Source organism: Aristolochia californica, unplaced genomic scaffold (genome assembly GCF_029961685.1).
Source record: "Aristolochia californica isolate CCGP_79_NKW_82.1479 unplaced genomic scaffold, dmAriCali1.0.hap1 SCAF_1, whole genome shotgun sequence".
Lineage (NCBI taxonomy): Eukaryota > Viridiplantae > Streptophyta > Magnoliopsida > Piperales > Aristolochiaceae > Aristolochia > Aristolochia californica.
In genome coordinates this window covers 60450690-60468947 of record NW_027181770.1, presented here as the reverse complement: position 1 = coordinate 60468947, position 18258 = coordinate 60450690, and the positions used below count along the sequence as shown (strand labels likewise).

Below are 18258 nucleotides of genomic sequence, written 5' to 3'. Positions count from 1 at the left end.
ATATGTACTTAATAAGCATTTGACTGAAAATTGAACTCAAAACAGAAAATTATATATGAAAAAAAGAACACTAATTGGGTTAAATATAGCCATGAGAAGAAATAGAAACTTCACAAAGCACAAGTTGATTCCAGGATAACAGGTATGCTGTTAAAATGCTATTTCTACAAGTAGGAAAACTTAAAAAACCCTCTTCAAGTTTTTCATTTTAAGAATCTGGAATGATCTTGTCTAATCTGAAAGCTGAAAGGTTTTTGGTCATGATCTTTTGTGCTGAAAATTAATCAAGCTGAACATTAATCAATAGTATTGTGATATAGAGCTAACATGATGAGAGAGTTGATGATAATATATTTATATATATAGACCCAAAAATCAAACCTTTTTCTAGGCAAAAAAGCCTTCAACCAATTTCATGATCTAACATTAAATCAACCCGTGTCAAAGGTCAACTATGAAGCTTGTAATCAACCACAGCAACAAGGGCTTAGATTCTAAGCCAATATTAACCCACACTGAAACAAAAATCACATCAACCTCCTTACGAAATGTAAAAACCACATAAATTACTCACAGAAGAATACCTTTACAGTACTGAACTCTGCAATCCACCATAGCAGACTCCACAGAACAGAAAAGCCTTCATATCTGTGTAACTACAACCCTCTGTTTACAGATCAATCTCAGACAGATCGGAACAATAAAGAAAACTTAATAACATACTAAGAACAAGACTGACCAAATGGGAACAAATGAAAAGGTAGACAGTGGAGTTGATCCAAGGCTCAAGAGAGTCGAGTCAGAGATTGTGTACGGAAAGAGAAAAGAAATTTGATCTGATGTCAAATAAAAGAAAAAAAAAACAGAACTTTCCTTATATATCCGATGAAGTGAAGCACATATCTGGGATTAGAAGATGGGGGAAGGTCAATATGCCCATTTGAATCTTTTCTTGCTAGAATTTGGGTGACACAAGCTCAATGCGTTGACTGAATTGGTGATGAGTGGACAAGCAGATAACTATGGTATTCTATAGAATCGACTGAATTGCGATGAATGGACGAGCAGATAACCACATTATTCCATCGAAATAAACATTATTAAGTGGTTTACTTAAGTGGTGTGCTGCCCAAAACAAAATCCTCAGTTATGACAACCTTCACAAGCAGGGCACGTCAGCAGTTAAATTCCCTATGCAGTCTCTGTATTGCCTATGAAATGGTGTCAATCATTAGCTGTTGGTTTGTTCCTTCTCCTTCCAGATTTGGCAATGTTTTTTCCACCTTTTCGATTTCAGCCTATCTTGCCTGCCGCTTAGGCTGAGTTGTCATACAAAGTACATAAGCCTGCCTTTTTAACGTTAAACTCCTTGGGCTGCACATCCAGAAAGAAGTTGCCCAATTCCATTGGTCACACGCTTGGGAGAACTGGTCTCCATCATCGCACTGCAACCACCCATCCCCAAACTATGGTTGCTTGGTGTCCCTCTTGCCAGTTCCATCAAGCTAAAATTTGGTGGCGTTGATGGAATTTTTCACGATACCGAGGGAAAGATGCTTCTCTCTTATCGTAGCCCCCTGGGGATTAATGACTCCACTCCAGCTGAAACCTGTGCTCTTACATGATATCCATATTTGTGTTTATCGCTATAATTCTCCTATGATCGTGAAAGAAACTCCTCTTGTGTGATAAGTTGGTGCAAGAGAAGTGTTCAGCCTCCTTGGCGTTTTCTAATGCTCCATGAAGAGATCTTTGATTGCTCTTGCCACCATCTCATCACTTGCAACCATGTCCCTCGTGGCATTGCTAAGGAGGGTGGTACACTCCTGGACATCCTACTGCAGCACTCGGAGTCATAATCCTTCTTGTATTTGTTGTTTTTTATTGTACTGTATTCTAGTTCTAGTTTTTTCCTTTCTGTTGCCTCCCTTTGAGAGGATAGCCTGTTTGTATTGCACTTAGTAATCTCCCCTCTCAATAAAACTTCTCGTTCGTCTTTTAAATAAAAAGCACAATATCATCATAAAAATGCGTATAAAAATATAGGGTATGGACAAATCACCTTGAACTGCAAGTTTGCTTCACTCAAACAAATTGCTACCAGTAATCCTTACATGAACATGAACCACCTTCAAAATGATGAAATCTTAGCCTATCTCGAACGATGATCGGCCTGCAAAGCACCCTTGACACGATTTTCATGAAATTATGGCAATCATGACATATTCGAAGGTTCTTTGAAATCCTAATTTCTGTTCCAGGACCTGTCTTCAAGACCATGAAAGAGAGAGCTAATTTCTCACTGTGATAGTTCAGGTTGACTTCCTTTTCCTCCTCTGAGACATCCATTAAAACCAATTCTGTGGATGAGACAAAGCCTTCCACTTTAATCCTCTTAACCAGTCCATCCAACACTCTATAAATGGCTTCTGACTGTGGGTGGCTCTGATCTCCTGCCTTGAACTGGTGCAAGATTCCATTAATTTCCACCCAACTCAACCCACTGCTCTTCCGAACTCTACTCTTTCTCATCAAAACCCTGATTCTTTCTGCACAGCTCCACTTCCTTGTGGATGAATAGATATTAGAGAGTAGCACATAGTCTCCACTGTTTAGTTCAACCATGTGATCAATCACGATCTCACCTAACCTAGAATCCTCGTAAGTTCGACAAGCACTTAGCAAGGCTCTCCATATGACTATGTCAGGGTCCATTGGCATTTCCTTTATCATTCTGTAAGCTTCTTCCAAGAACCCAGCTCGAGATAAAAGATCAACCATTACTCCATAATGCTCCAAAAGCGGCTCAATCTTGTGGCAATGTTTCATTGTATAAAAAAATTGGCGACCCTCTTCAACCATACCACAATGGCTACAAGCTACAAGGATCCCAACAAAAGTTATCGAATCAGGTGTGACATTCTCTTGCTTCATTTGCGAAAATATTTTAAGAGCATCAAAACCAAATCCATGAATAGCAAACCCAGTTATCATGGAGTTCCAAACAGATACATCCTCCCTTTTAACCACATTGAAAATTTCAACTGCAGTTTTTATTCTTCCACATTTTGAGTACATATCAATCAGTGCAGAAGCTAGTATGAAGTTGAGATTGATCCCTTCCTCGACCATCATATTGTGCACCCATTCACCACAGCTGAGACCTCCAATCCTGGCACATGCTGAGAGAATAGATGAATAAGTGAACCCATTTGGTCGAGTTCCTGACTTTAGCATCCTACGAAATAAGCTTATTGCTTCTCTAAAGCGCCTACTCTTGACGGAACCTGCAATTATTGAGTTCCATGAAACCTTGTCCCTATGTGGCATTCGTTTGAAAATGTGCAATGAACTTTCATAATCACCAGTTCTCAAGTATCCCATGATCAACAAGTTTCCATACAAGGGAACAGACCCCAAGTCCGGGGTTTCTTCAAACAGCTGACGTGCTTCATTGAGAAAATCTCCTGCTACATAAACAGTAACAAGAGAAGAAGACAAATGGCGGTCCAACTGAAGCCCAGATTTCATGACCTTAGCATGGGTCTCACTGGCTATTTTAAGATGTGACGTGATCTTGCAGGCTTCAAGAACATAAGAGAACATTCTTCGATCTGGATGAATTGACAAAGAGACCAGAAGCGTCTTGTAGTCCAAAAGGGCTTTCTGAGGAGAACCCTTTTCGATTGATGCTCGAATGATAGAATAACAATAAGAAAGCAGTGTGCTTGGGCTCTCTGCAATGCATTTTGTCGACAGATTGATTGCTAGTTCAGTCATACCAGATGAAGAGCAAACAAACCCAAAAACAGGTTAAAACCAACTGAAATCACCAAGATGCACACTGCCAAAAGTTCATGATAAATGATGTCAACTGAGAATCAAATTCAGGTGTCCAAGCATTTAGAGATAAATCAAAGACTTTTACAAGTAGGAAAGTCACACCTATGTTGCAATCATAGGATTTTCCAGACCACCCTCTGAGCATCACAATTGGTACAACCATTCTGACATGTAAACCTCCACATCCCTCCCGTGTGATTTGCAATAGCTAATGCAACCAGAACTCACATTATTAGAACATAAATAAAATCAAATACAGTCTTGTAGCACTGCCTTTCGACAATGATGAAGTTTTGCAGTACAACAACAGTTCAGCCTAATGTGGCATCTAAAGGACTATAAATGCATTCTAAACAACTACAACAGTCTATAAGTCACACCAGTATAACTGCGTATGAATAACAAGAGAATGAAAACTCAAAGAAGTAAACAGAAGTTCCATGGAGAATTGCTTCAACTTCTGACAAGTTCCAAGACTTTAGAATTACCAAAAAATTCAACAGTCGAGGAAAATCATGTGCAGGTTAAAAGGCAAAAGAAAACATACAGCGAGACTGCTTCAGCTATTAGACAAATGAAATGGCTTCGAAAAACTGAGAATCAATCCGATATCAAACAATGCAAAAAATACAGCTCTTTTTTTTTTTTTTTTTTGGAAAGAGAAAGCAGCTCATGTTCATGGAAGCCAAACTCCAAAACATGAACTTCCAAAAAATTAAAACAGAAAAACCAGTAGTAGCTGAGATTCCCACAGAATACAGCAACAATGTAGGAGCCACAAAGCAGTCAAATTGAAAGAGCAAAATTCACAACCCCACGAACTATACGACAGCTATAATAAGAATCACAGCTACGGAGACGAAATCAAATGAGATAATACCCACTCCTACTCCGAATGCGAAAAAGGGACCAATCCGGAAATCCGCTCCGTCAGTTGCCGCGGCTCCACCCCCTCAGCACGGGCCAAGAAAAGGAGAGAAACAAACAAGAAAAGCACGAAAACCGCACTCCTATCGTCGTCGGCTTGGGTTAATCGGCTAATAAGCACTTTAATCACTACGGCGTATATTTCGTTAGATACAATATTGATACAAACCATAACAGATATTTACATTACCAAAAGGACTTGGGTTCAGACTATCTCGATAAGCGAGTGATAATGCTTCAACTCCAATTTTCATTTAACCTCTTTTATTTGGAGCTCATATATTTTCTAGTATAAAACAATGAACCACGAGGGGCGAGGAGGCAGGAGGAGGGCCTAATCTCTCTCTTCCCTTCCCCGACGTCGGAAGAGAAGAGGAGAATGTTCTTTCAATGATATATCAACAATATTACATCTAGACAGTCTAACTTGAAAACACAGCTTTCAAGAAGACAATAATAAAAAAAAATTACCATTTTATAGTTGAGCTTTATATTTTCCTTTCTTGATTGCTTCATAAGTCCAGTGAATCTTTTAATAAATGTCACAACAGTTACAAATCTACAAGATAACAGTGGAAGTGGGTAGATGATGAAATTGATAATAGGTAAAGATTTAGCAGAGAGGTGCATAAATTTCATATTTCATGAGAATTGTGTTGTTTGGATAAAGATGTGAGAGTAGAACCCTCTCTTGTGTTCAAAGAGTGAATTGATTCATTTCAGGCGAGTCATCTCAGAGTTTGGCTGCTAGAGACAAGACCTGGTGTCAAGTTGTGCAAAACCTTTGGGATCATATAGAAAACCTTTTCAGCATTTTCTCACTTTTGTCTCACTTTGCTGTAGTCCTTTTCTTCCAAAAGCATCTTGATCTGTGTTTGTGAAGCAAATAAAGAGACCAGTAAACTGTTTCCATTGCAGCTCTTTTTTTAAGGTAAACATTTCCTTGCACAAAGGCTTTGAGTGGTGGAATGGGGGTTACATGTAGCCATACAACAGTTGCAGTTTCTCCTAAAAAATGTGCATAATGTGGTAATAGACAATGTCATTGTAAATACAAAAGAATAGAACTATGCATTTCTGTAAAGCCGCATGCCAACTTTTCAAACTAAAGGTACAAAACAGTTTATGTGACAGAAACTACAAAAAGCAACTCAACCCACCCAATATTAGTATACAAACTGCACCCAATATTAGTATACAAACTGCACAATAAGACTCATAGCCATTGAGACTGAGCAATCAATGCAAAATCAGACTCCAACTTGCAAGTTTTTCTCCTCTTCTTGGTGGCACAAGATCGAGCTTCTTCTATTTTAGTCTGGCAGTTGATAATATGAGACTTCGTTGATTTCATTTCATCTTTTGCCTTGTTTATTTCCTTATTCAACTCAGTAATATGAGATTTGAGACAGGTGACTTTCTCAGTAACAGCATCAACCTCAGCCTTTTTATCCTTAACTTCAGCCTGTAATTTTGTGATAGTATCTAAAAAAGTTTCCTCCTTTTCCAGAATTTCTTCAAGCACATTCAGCCGGTCTCTCAACTTATTGATGTTGTATCCCATCATTTCAAGTTCTGATAGGAGGTTCCTAAAACTCTCCTTTCCTTCACGAAAACTGCTAGGTTCCACATTGCGGATTTTCTCAGATAGAAGGATGAAAGCAATGTCAAGCCCCAGTTTGATTCCTTCACGAATCTCACTCCCATGAACAGAAAGAGGGTGATAATGTGGATCTTGAGGATCAGCACTGAACAGTTGATCCCTGAGAGTTTTGAATTCTGAAGACAAATAACGGTTCTGATCCAAAACAAGAGCATCGCCCATCAAACGACTTTCCTGGAGAGCATCGCTGCAAATAAGTCCATTATCCTTGGTATGCTGAAGAGCAGAGACAGAATTATCTTTCTTAACCAGAGGCTCTTTCCGCTGCTTATCCTTGTTAAGATTCTCTGCATCTGAATGCAATCTCTCAGGAATTGTGCTTGAAGAGCTACCATCAAAACCACCTATTGAATCATTAAACCTATCAGATGGGCTCTTTTCCAAGATATTTAATGGTGAACAGGGCCTCTCAGAACATTCATGTTGATTCAAAGGCTTGCGTGCAGCTGCTACATCTGTCTTCTTTATAGATGAAAGATACATAAACACTCTTTCAGATTGTGCAGACAGTTTACAACCCTCTGCATTTGCGAGTTTCCTATCTGCAATCCTCTTCGAAAATCTCTGCCCAAGTGGAACCTGTACTATATCAATGTCACTAATATTGCTACTGGTTTCACCATTCCCCGTACTAGAAGTTAGCTTCTCTGAGTCCTCCAGTCCAGCATTCCGCTCTGCATCAAATTTTGAGCGCTTTGATCTGCTAGAAAGCACAGAACTTGCTTCACTAACCAGGCGTAAAGCATTTCCTACTTCTGAAAACCTGTCTGTAAATAGCTCCAGGCAATTTTTAAGTTCCATACAATGTGCTTTCACTTTTGCACTGTCATAGGAAGGGCTAACCATAACAACATCATACCAATCAATACCATATTTCTTCATTTTGAGGTCAGTTGTTGCACAAAGTACACCAGAAAGAATTAGCATTTGAGAAATTTTTTCATCGTCCGGTAAAAGCTTCGATGCGCTTGACAACAAACGCCATGCTCCTACGTAATCCTTGTTTTCAACCAAAGTTTCAGCTGTTTTGATGAACTCAATAGCAACTTTCTCAAAGGGATCCATGCTTTCTCTTTCAATGCATTCAAAAGCTAACTGCCACAAAACTCTATCACTTCCTAAGTCTCTGTCCTCCAAAACTCACTTTAGTTCCAAATTGCTAATACACGCTCTGGAAATAAAATAAATAAATAAAACCAGTAAAACTCTCTAGGGCATGTTGACGGGCTAGGGAGATCTGGGATTGAATCTGCTTTGATCTTACCGAGTATGCCAATAGAGGTAATTCGTCTGGCTCCAACAGAGAAAGTTAACTCCTTTCAGACTCTGTTCATTTCTCCAGTATCTGCACATCATTCTGTGATTCCTGCTTTTGGCGATTTGCCACGAAATTGACCGACCCCCGACGATATGGAAAATCAATAGTAACCCTCTCAAGATTTTCTAAAGGCACCTCAACCGGGGACGCTGGTTACGGATAATACAAGTAATGGCAGTAGGATCGGTTCTCCTGTTCAACGGCTTTTGGATACCATGTAGACGGAAAATCGAATGTCAGGGTAAGTAAATGAGATTGTTTTTATGGGGGAAAACATCAAAATCTCGTCATTTTTAAATCAAAACCCAATTCTAAACCCCAATCAAAAGAAACAAGATTACAACCCATCTACAGGTTCCTAGAAAAATAGAACTTCACAGAAAATGGGGAAGAAAAAAAAGAAGAAAATTAACCAGAAACCCAAAAGAAAGGGCGACAAATGGTGAAAGAAGAGAAGAGATACCTTGCATGTCCTTCAGTCATCTTCTTTTAACTGCAGCAAAGTAGTAGAAGTTCGAGCGTCGACGGGTACTATTACGGAGTTCACCGTAGCTTCATAACACTCTGGTAACGTCGCCATTAATCGAAGTTATGTCCAGCAAATATGCAGCCGGAATACACGGTCGTGTCTGAATGAGCCCCACGCACTGGAGAGGTGGGCCAAAAATGATCTGACGATAGAGATCAAAATAATTGATCCAACGGCAGTAATGATTCCTCTGACCTTTACCACAACGATACTGTCGATAGATCAAATTATTTCGTGGATTGCATTTCATTCTGACTATCAGAAGGCGAACTCCATGATTCTCGCCACTTTCAGGTGAAAGCGATTCAAGGGTGAGGGTCGCCATTTTCTTGGTTGTCTCTTTTCTTCTTCCTCTGTTCCTTTTTACTGTTCATTTCCATTTTCCGAGTACCCAGAAAGCGATCAAGGATTTAACCCACTTCTCCTCTTCTTTCTTCCAAGACTTGTCGTCCATGAAAGAGAGCAAGAAGTCGATCTCAGCAACTGGCTCCTCCTTTTCCCTCTCCAAGAAAGCTAGAACCACTCAGGTAAAACAAGTTTCAGGTTTTTGTCTATTTCACTTTTTTCCAATCCCTTCTCTTTCCAAATTGAGAAAATTAGAATTAAAAGTTTTTACAATTGTAAGGGCAATCAACCATCATTATAAGGGAGATACTCTGTTAACAAGGAAAGCCAACCTCAACCTCACCTTAAGACCCATTAGTAGAGAGGCTCCAGAAGATGAAATGAAGAGCTCCTTCTATCCTCACTAATGGGTGTTTTCTGAAACGGAGGCCGTATGAATTGTACATATGAATTGTAAATATAAGATATTTGATATACAAATTATTAAATTTAGTATTTTTTTTCCGATACGTATCGGATATTTAAAATTTAAAACCGTCTCTAAGCTTTTGTTGTCCGACACGCGGAGGCGAGAACTTCAACTCTCTCGATCCTCAGAAAGAATTGATCGAGTGAGTGATAGTGACAGCCAGTCACGACCTCTGCCGTGATTCCATTTGACTCAGCTCTCAGGATCAGAGGTTTCAGGAGTTTCCTTCTTCCTCTCGCCGCCCAGTCCCCTACTCTCGAAAGCCAGGTCTACTACACTGCAACACAGTCCATGAACATAGCGGCTGCAGCGACCATCCATCACACGCAGGCACTCCTTGTCCTTCCATAAACACGTCTACCCTTCTCTCCACTTCCCCTCAAAAAGCAACCTGAACCCTCCTCCGACGCTTCCTGTTCTCCTTCCTCCCGACGTCGGTATCACCGAGCCCACGATCATTTATGATTTCCTTCTTTTACTTCATTTATGTGGGATGAAGTCACGGAAGAAGCCGAAGAGGTGATTCGTAATGGATTCACGAGCAAGGGGCAATAATGATGCGATACAGTCATGAATCAGACGTCACAGTGTGAGAGATGCAAAGCGGCAGCGGTGGAAAGAGAAAAAGGAGAGAAAGAAGACGAGTAAACGTACGGTCGAAAGTGCGAAGTCGGAAGACTCGTGACACGAATAACGAAACGGGAGGTGATGGCGACGGTGGGAGCGCCCGAGGAGGAGAAACTGAGAAAAAAGGTTCGCTGCCATTTAATTGAGTAATAATGGCCTCAAGCTTGTTGGTCTCATAGCAGCAGCTGCGGCAGGCGCGGAGGCAGAGATGCCAGAAAGTACAAAGGCATTTGGCATTCATACATCTCCTTGTGTAAATGACGGCTCGCCTCCGGCGTCTCCATTCCCGCAGTTCTTCGCCTCGCTTCCTCGGCCAGGACATAAAAGAGGAATTACTTAGTAATAGCCACTTCCTAAAAAACGAATTCATTCACGTATAAGTAAAAAAAAAAAAAAAAAGGCTCAACGCAAAATCAATAAAAGTGAAGTTAAGATGATGTAAAATTTTAAAGAATATCACATGTGAGACCCATGCAAGTAAACAAAAATCTGTAATCATGCAAAACATTATTAAATTTTCTTTCTTCTTTGAATTTTAGTCTCCGAAACTAATTTGTCCTTCCAACAAAATCTCCCTGTGAGACCCATGAAACCGAGTTCTGCTACCACGATTCCATTACCGGAAAGTGGAAACAACGCCGCACAAACCAACCGAACACACGACGTAAGTCATCAATGGAAGCTCACACAAGCAAGAGAGACCAAAGTCAAAAGAATTTCTCTCTCTCTCTCTCTCTCTCTCTCTCTCAGAACATTCCCTCTCTCCTCTCTCCAGTCATTACTGTATACATCATATCAATTATCAATTATATTTCTCAGTCCAGATGACTGAGGAGGTCCCTACTGCCGGCATTGAAATTCGATCTTTATATACAATATCAAAACCCTGGTACACCCTGCAATCTGCCTACTGTTTCCACTTCCTACATTAGCAGTAGTCTTCTCTCTGCTGCACGCAAAAGGCCATAGGAGTCCTCAGGGAAACGGCAAAACGAGGACATCGAATCGGCGATGGTTCAAAATCAGAATGACCCTTGTCCGGCCGCCGACGGATTCGATCTCTTTCTCTCCACTACTCACAGTTTGTGGCAAAGACGAAAAGAATGGGGGACATGGGTTGGAGGAACGAATGAATGGTTGTGGTTGATGATCAGGGGGAGCAGGTGACGGAGGTGACGGTGAGAGGGTAAGAAAATGTGTTGGCATACTGGAAGGAGAGGCTGCCACCGTTTGAAAGAGCTTCACCGTCGTTAACGAGGCAGTCGTCGTAGGAAAGGCGCTTGAACACTTTAGGGTTGATCATCCGTGCGGAGCTGAACCACCCACACCGCATGTGGATGCCGGCGATGGCGCAACCTGTTTCGCAGGCGTTTAGAATTTCCACCCTGTATGTCGGAATTCCGCTCGGAAGCGGCGACGTTGGGCCTTGGTATACCTGGATATCGTCCTCCGAGCACCGTTCCCCGATCTTTTCTAGCCTCGCCTTCACCCCATCTGCATAAATCAAAATGGACCGTCATTTTTTTTTTCTTCAAATAATAACCTATAAAATACACACTTAAAATGATCCACGATCTCGAAAAGCAACCAATCTTCCAATTCGGATATGACATGTCCGTAACGATGTAAAAACAGAATTCAAGCGGAATGAATCATGAAAATCTGCTACCGAATTTCTTACCGTGTTCGAGAAGCTTTCGGTTATGAAAGCTATGGGAGGGACCAAGGCGGTGAAAATGCATCTTCCCTGCAAAAAGGAGCAAAAAGTTAACAGATGACTTTTCATAGACTCACCAGTATTTCGCCGAAGCAGACCAGAAGACAAATATGTGGCGAGAAAAACCGAAAAATGCCTTTCCGGTTGAGGAAAGAGAAGCCATTGATTAATTATCAGAACTAGCCAACGGGAGATAAGAATAACAGAAGTAGATAAATTTTCAACACAAAGACTTGAAAAATCTAGGGCAAAACAAAATCAACGATGAGAGAAGGAGAGAGAAAAGAAGTTAAAACAATAGAGAAACAGTGAATCGAATACGCACGCACCTAAACAGCAGAAGAAGAAAAGACCGACCACAAGTACCGCGAGAACAAACCGACGCTTCGACAATGTCCTCATCAGTAAAAGTAAAAGTTCTCCAAGTATCTCGTGCCACGCGACTGTTTCTGCAGAGAGCTTAAAACCTTAACTGAGCTTATCCGAGGTTTGATGCTCAGAAGTTGAAGTAAAGAGAAGACTTCGCCGCTGAACCCTATCAAAATCTGCAACACAATATGAAAAACAGTGAAAAAAGCAAAACCATCGAAGCAGGAATTAGAAGATTTGTAAAGTGGTCGCAGCAATTTGAAGCAGCAGAATAAGGATTTTAACCTGACGTCCAAAGCTGGAATTTACCACTATGAACGACACAGACAGAAACTGTTTCCAACTCTGAATTTCATTTATAAAACTCCAAAATGGGAACCACGGTCAACCAGTTTTTTTTTTCAAGATTTTCTCATCGTATCAAAATAGCACAACACGCACGAAGTTTCGATAGAAGCTTTTTTCCATAAAAGGATCAATCCAACCAAAAGCAGACAATATCCTTATTAACACTGTCCTGGAAACGCCGGACATTCCTGAGAACCGAAGAAAGCAAACAGGAGCAAAGCGTCTAAAGGGAGACAACCCACCTCAGAGTCGAAGCAGACACAAAGAGAAACATCCCAGACAAGAAAAATAGGAAAAACTCAAGCGATCAACAAAAAAGAGAAAAGAGAAGTTCAAAACCTACCGAAACGCAAAATGCTCGAGATGCTTCAAATTTTGATGTCAATCTGCAGGCCCCGAGTACGAACTGGAGATCGATCTCTCACTTTTAAAGGGAACAACACTCTTCCTCGAACCGCCGGTTGCAGATGAAAAAAAAGAGAAAGGAGATCCAAATTAGGGTTTTGAGAGGAGAGAAAATGGATTCAATTCGATCGGCCTCGCACTCTTGGGAGAGAGGGAGATGAGCTCAGTTCGAATGTGGGAGGAAGAGCGCAGTTATTTATAAACGCGCTAATTAATCGAATTTAAGCCTGGTTTAAGTTTGCATTAACTCAGGAAATTTAAAGAATGAAATTCGATGACGGTATTTACGTAATTACCCTGACAATCTGACAGGTGGGTTCAATGCTGGCGTGTAAAGCGATGGTCCACGTGGGGGTTTTCCTACATGCTCGGTCACTATTCTCGGCTCAGGAGGGGGTTGAGAGATCGCTCTTTCGATGTTGATCTCGCCTTTTGGCATCAAGAAAAATAAATACAGTACTGGGTGACGGGGGAAGAAAGAAAACATTGCAGAAAGGAAGAAGAGTATAAAACGAAGAATTTCTTACTGCGCCAACGAAAAGAAAAAAAAAACGCAAAAGGAAACACAAAAAATTGAGCACCGGAAGAGACGGCGAGAGATATTGAGTTCGAGTTCTTGCATTGTTGAGGCCTGGGAGGTCTGGATCTTTCTTAAGCGCTCGCTCTATGTTCTCGGGTCGGGGGACGAAGGGTTACTGCAATGAATCAGAGATCATTATTCTGTTAGCTAAGAAAAACAAATAAAATCATAAATCGAAAACTGGAGAATAGAAAGAAAACAGAAGCAATATAGAACAAAAACAATAAAGGAAGAACCACAGACATACCGAAGCCTCCCGTCATGAAAATTAGAGGCTGAGAGATTTTATCAAATCAAGAAATAATAGAAGGGGTTAGTAATTAGTTATGAAACCATGGTCCATTAAGGTTACTCTGTTCGAGTTGGACAAATCGGGTCTGTGTCATTAATGACTATATTAAGGGCACAAACGACTTTACACAACTTTAGTCGGCTTCACTTGTCGTGATGGCTCGTCTCGTAGCGTGATCCAAAAACGCCGCTGTTCGAACCTACACAGCTAAAAAAATCTTCCCAGCTGGCCAGTCAACTTCGTCCATCCTATAAAAAAAGCCCTCTTAGAAGCTCTCATTTCTCTCCCTTGTTCTCCTCCCATGGCTTCCTTGTCTCGTCTCTCGAACCCTAACTTCTCTTCGTCTTCTCCGTCTTTTAGATTCCGATCCTCGGAATCCAAACCTTCCGTCGGCTTTCAGTCCTTAGCTGCTGCTCGCAGTGGAGTTTCCACCTCCCGGTTGTCGCTTCAAATAAGTCATGTCGGGAGGACCTCTTTGATGTAAGAACTTACTTAGTTATATCTTGTTGTTGCTTTTTTTTTTTTTTATTTCATTTGTCATTTAATTGGATCGGCTTCGTTTGGTTTATGTTTGGATGGTTTGACTTTGATCCTTGTTTTTGGAGCATGGACGTGTTGTTATGCGTGTGAATTCTGTGTAGTGTCAAGTGTTCGCAAGTGGATGGAAATGGCGCACAGACGAAGAGAACGACTCTGCACGATCTTTACGAGAAGCAAGGGCAGAGTCCTTGGTACGATAATCTTTGCCGTCCGGTGACGGATTTGCTGCCTTTGATTGCTAGTGGTGTGAGAGGTGTTACAAGCAACCCGACGGTGAGTGTTCGATTGATTTTTTCGGTTTAATAGGTATCATGTTAAAGTCTCTCAGTTTGGTTGTTTTGCAAAGTAGTGTGCTGATTGTTGAAATTGATGGTTCATGGTTTGTCCATTTGGTTTCAGATTTTCCAGAAGGCTATCTCATCGTCGAATGCATATGATGATCAATTCAGGTATTGCCTGCGGCTATGGATTCTGAAGGATTGGCTGCCTGTGGATTTATACTTTAGTTCTTATTGATGAATTTAGTACAAAAATGAGAGGGAAAAAAAAAGAGTATGTTCAACTTAAGAATCATAATTTTTTTGGCATTTAGATGAATGGAGCAGGCCCAATTGTTTCTCACTAAGACATTCTCATGAAGCAATTATGTTCATTATGGCTTTTTCCGCCCCTTGAGCTTAAAGGCTCGACATCATTTAGGATCTGTGAAACTAGTTGTTGCTATTATTTTTTGAATGGTAAATAATAGTAGTTATTAGATATTAATTGAACTCATGAAATTCTATTACCTTGTACATAATTTACAGATCATAGAAGAAAAAAAAAAGTGGAAAATATTTTACAGCAATAAACTAGTTTACCATGTGTTTTCACACAATGCTTTTCTAAACACTTAATGCTGTTGGTATTATTTTTTTGAGAAATAATTTTTTTTATGTTAGGTGATTGTTGGAGTGTCATTATCATTCTATTTATTTCGTCTGAGCATTCTGTTTTTACTTTAAAGCTGCATATTCCTTTCTAAATCCTATTATTGGTCTTAAGTCTTCCAAATGGGTTGATTTCAGGCAACTTATTCAGTCAGGAAAAGATGCAGAAAGTGCATATTGGGAACTTGTTATTAAAGATATCCAAGACGCATGTAAACTTTTTGAACCAATTTATGATCAAACGGATGCTGCTGATGGCTATGTATCTGTAGAAGTTTCTCCACTCCTTGCAAATGACACAGAAGGAACAGTCGAGGCTGCAAAGTGGTTACACAAATGGGTTGACCGCCCAAATGTATATATAAAGATTCCTGCTACAGCAGAATGCATCCCCTCTATTCAGAAAGTTATTTCACTTGGAATAAGTGTGAATGTCACGGTAAGTTTGTCGTTTCTCCTATTTGAATTTGAAGATATGTTTTAATATGATGCCAAAGTGTCTTATCATTGACGAATTCATAGATGATACTTTAATTCTTGTTCTGAAAGGCCTATATTTTGTCTCAAATCCCTTATGGAAACAAAAAACATTATTTAATTCTATTGTGAATGCTTTTTGCCAAACTTTCTTATCATTGACGAGTTCTTTGATGATACTCCCATTCTTGTTCCTTTGATGCTTCAACTCTTGTTCTGAAATGCCTCTATATTTTGTCTCAAATCCTTAATAGGAACAAAAAAAATATTTAATTCTATTGTGAATGCTTTTTGCATACTGATTGACATATTAAATATTTTGAGAGCTGTTAAACTGTTTAGGTCATTGTTGAGCAAACCAAATTAGCAGTATGTATAGATGATATGAAAAAATCATAATGCTCGCAGAGCCACTAAAATGAAGCCCAACTTTGTTAGTATTTGCCTCTGAAACTTTCAGCCATTCGTTCTTTGTTTTTTTTTTTTTTTCACTTAATATCCACCTGGTAGCCATTCTCAATATTTTGAGTGTCAGTCCCATCAAGCATATATTTTGTTTGGGGAACTATTTCCATGAAATCTACTTCTATAATCTTTGCCTAGATGATATGTCTAAACTAGTTAATCAGCAATCCTCCCTGAGTGGCAATGTTAGTGAGAGGTCCTTGGCGATGTAGCAATTAATTTTTCTCCCTAGCTTTGAGTCACTGAATAATATTATTGTCATGAGAGATTCCTTAAATTCCTTAAGTTTCTGACTATTCTTTTGTTTATATCCAGCTCATTTTCTCTCTTCCACGATATGAAGCTGTTATTGATGCTTACCTGGATGGTCTTGAGGCTTCCGGGCTTAGTGACCTCTCCAGGGTCACAAGTGTTGCCTCATTCTTTGTCAGTCGTGTCGATACACTTGTTGACAAAATGCTCGAGAAGATTGGAACACCTGAAGCTCTTAACCTCCGGGGGAAGGTAAAGACATAACTCAGTGTAACTGGTAAATCTGATGCAATTTCTATAAATGATAATAATAAAAGAAAAAACTGATTCCTAATATTGTTTTAACTGTTTAGGTTTTGTCTTTTTGGTAGGCTGCAGTGGCTCAAGCCGCATTAGCATATAGGCTGTACCAAAAGAAGTTCTCTGGTCCACGATGGGAGGCATTGGTGAAGAAAGGTGCCAAGAAACAGAGATTACTGTGGGCATCTACTGGTGTGAAGAATCTTGCGTACCCTGACACTTTGTACGTTGATCCACTCATTGGTCCTGATACAGTAAGTGCTACAACCTTGACGGTCCCCATTTCTAATCTGTGTTCCTGTTGATCATCATTGTCATATACATTACCGATATATAAAAAAAATTTATGGGCTTCAACTAAAGCTTCAAAGTTACAAATGCTGCACTATTTTTAATCTCATGTAGGCAAAAGTTTGGTGTTGTCTTAATCTGGCTTTCATAATTTATCCATTACATGCTTCTTGTTGCATTCAGGTGTGTTAGGCTTGCAAATTTTCATAAACGTTTCATGACTCAATTTTGATCGTAACTGTGCATTCAGGTCTCAACTATGCCAGATAATGCTCTGCAAGCATTCATTGACCACGGAACCGTATCAAGGACTATTGACTTGAACTTGTCAGAGGCAGAAGGCGTTTACAGTGCCCTTGAGAAATTGGGTATCGACTGGGACGAGGTAGGGAGCCAGCTGGAGGTTGAAGGGGTGGATTCATTCAAGAAGAGCTTTGACAGTCTGCTGGGTAGCCTTGAAGGGAAAGCAGAATCACTCAAGGCAGTCAACTTGTAAGGTGGATTTCTCCCCATCACCAGTACGTCAATAAGGCTGATTTGGTTTCTTCATCAATGTAGATAGTAGCGTTAGAATTAGATTACTGTCATGGGAGAATCCTTTTAAGTTTTCATGGTCTAAGTGTTCACAGTGACTCAATTAGATCTGATTTGTTTCAAGGTCTCAAGTCTAGCTAAAAAAATTATCCCAAATTAGACAACCTATTTTAAGATTTTAGAGAGTTTAAGCTAATTAATTGTGATTTTTTATATACTTGCATCAGAAAAAATAATTCAGTTATAAATAATATAATTATGCATAGTTTTACCGTATTTTATACAGTTTCTTTAGCCACATCTCTTATAGGCTTGCTTATTCAGTTGTTTATGAACTCCAAAGTCCGACATGATCCGTTGTGAAACTGTGAGTCGTTTATTTTGATGCGAGTCACGGGGAAGCTACATTAATCTATCTCGACTCATTCGAACTCCACTGATTCTTCTACAAAATCGGAATCTCACAGAGTCAATTGAGGACCGTTTCTATTAACTCAAATTAGTCACTCTTCTTCGAATTCATCTGATTCATCAACATGAATTGGGCGTTGGTACTCCACGATGCCCACGATGCTAGGAGATGAACTGAATAATACAGTTAAAGTTAATCTCCTGATTCAAATTGACTATTAGGGTTTAGGAGGAGGAGGAGAAGGTGTTGCGATAGGAACAACCTTTAACGATCCGTTACATTGCGCCATGGATAGCCGTAAACTCTTTCTTTTGGTCATCTTCCTCTGTTCATTACTAACGAGCAAAAACAGGCACATTCAAGTCCAATTTGAGCATGACAAAGGGTGAGGACTTTGGTCTTAGTAGATTATGCCTTCTTCGTCGAAGGTGTGGCATCATGCTGAGCACAATGGATTCTGGGAGTAACTCAGGTGGTAAATCTCCTGAATTTTTTTTTGCATATATTCAAAAGTGCCCTTTATTTTATGAAAATTGTGGATTCGATATTGGTAAAAATATAAAATATTTTATATGGTTTGAATACTTATCCTCCTATGGCTATGTAACATATTAAAAAAGGTGTCT

At 39.9% G+C, this 18258-nt stretch overlaps 4 protein-coding genes across 7 annotated transcripts; 1 reads left to right on the top strand and 3 right to left on the bottom strand.

Moving 5' to 3' along the window:
• Positions 1-1525: 1525 nt before the first annotated feature.
• On the bottom strand, positions 1526-4806 carry LOC137943018 (pentatricopeptide repeat-containing protein At5g50990). Of its 4 annotated transcripts, none has more exons than XM_068788738.1 (3): positions 4724-4806; positions 3946-4051; positions 1526-3844 (listed from the first exon to the last, which is right to left on the bottom strand). In XM_068788738.1, the coding sequence occupies exon 3, from the start codon at positions 3778-3780 to the stop codon at positions 2098-2100; it is 1683 nt and encodes a 560-aa protein (XP_068644839.1). In that variant the 5' UTR covers positions 3781-3844; positions 3946-4051; positions 4724-4806; the 3' UTR covers positions 1526-2097. The 4 variants fall into 4 exon arrangements, with proteins under 4 accessions (XP_068644839.1, XP_068644892.1, XP_068645000.1 ...); XM_068788791.1 differs by having other exon boundaries at positions 4728-4795; XM_068788899.1 differs by having other exon boundaries at positions 1526-4051.
• Positions 4807-5814: 1008 nt separating this feature from the next.
• Positions 5815-8300, bottom strand: LOC137942936 (DUF724 domain-containing protein 3-like). Its single transcript, XM_068788682.1, has 2 exons — positions 8215-8300; positions 5815-7954 (listed from the first exon to the last, which is right to left on the bottom strand). The coding sequence occupies exon 2, from the start codon at positions 7496-7498 to the stop codon at positions 5987-5989; it is 1512 nt and encodes a 503-aa protein (XP_068644783.1). The 5' UTR covers positions 7499-7954; positions 8215-8300; the 3' UTR covers positions 5815-5986.
• A 2571-nt stretch (positions 8301-10871) lies between these two features.
• LOC137949836 (TPD1 protein homolog 1-like) lies at positions 10872-11601 on the bottom strand. The gene is made up of 3 exons (XM_068796043.1): positions 11565-11601; positions 11403-11468; positions 10872-11215 (listed from the first exon to the last, which is right to left on the bottom strand). The coding sequence occupies exons 1-3, from the start codon at positions 11599-11601 to the stop codon at positions 10872-10874; spliced, it is 447 nt and encodes a 148-aa protein (XP_068652144.1).
• A 2070-nt stretch (positions 11602-13671) lies between these two features.
• Positions 13672-17343, top strand: LOC137942873 (uncharacterized). The gene is made up of 7 exons (XM_068788611.1): positions 13672-13912; positions 14074-14245; positions 14372-14421; positions 15040-15340; positions 16159-16347; positions 16467-16649; positions 16937-17343. Exons 1-7 carry the CDS (start codon positions 13734-13736, stop codon positions 17180-17182), a joined length of 1320 nt encoding a protein of 439 aa, XP_068644712.1. The 5' UTR covers positions 13672-13733; the 3' UTR covers positions 17183-17343.
• Positions 17344-18258: the final 915 nt, after the last annotated feature.

Excerpts from the sequence above, each read along its gene's own strand:
- LOC137943018 (XM_068788899.1), bottom strand. The coding sequence starts at position 3,780 with ATGACTGAACTAGCAATCAATCTGTCGACAAAATGCATTGCAGAGAGC.
- LOC137942936 (XM_068788682.1), bottom strand. The coding sequence starts at position 7,498 with ATGGATCCCTTTGAGAAAGTTGCTATTGAGTTCATCAAAACAGCTGAA.
- LOC137949836 (XM_068796043.1), bottom strand. The coding sequence starts at position 11,601 with ATGGCTTCTCTTTCCTCAACCGGAAAGGCATTTTTCG. Across the intron at positions 11,469-11,564 it reads AACCGGAAAGGCATTTTTCG|GGAAGATGCATTTTCACCGC; the intron begins GTTTTTCTCGCC and ends TCCTTTTTGCAG. Across the intron at positions 11,216-11,402 it reads CCGAAAGCTTCTCGAACACG|ATGGGGTGAAGGCGAGGCTA; the intron begins GTAAGAAATTCG and ends TGATTTATGCAG.
- LOC137942873 (XM_068788611.1), top strand. The coding sequence starts at position 13,734 with ATGGCTTCCTTGTCTCGTCTCTCGAACCCTAACTTCTCTTCGTCTTCT. Across the intron at positions 15,341-16,158 it reads GAATAAGTGTGAATGTCACG|CTCATTTTCTCTCTTCCACG; the intron begins GTAAGTTTGTCG and ends GTTTATATCCAG. Across the intron at positions 16,348-16,466 it reads CTCTTAACCTCCGGGGGAAG|GCTGCAGTGGCTCAAGCCGC; the intron begins GTAAAGACATAA and ends TCTTTTTGGTAG.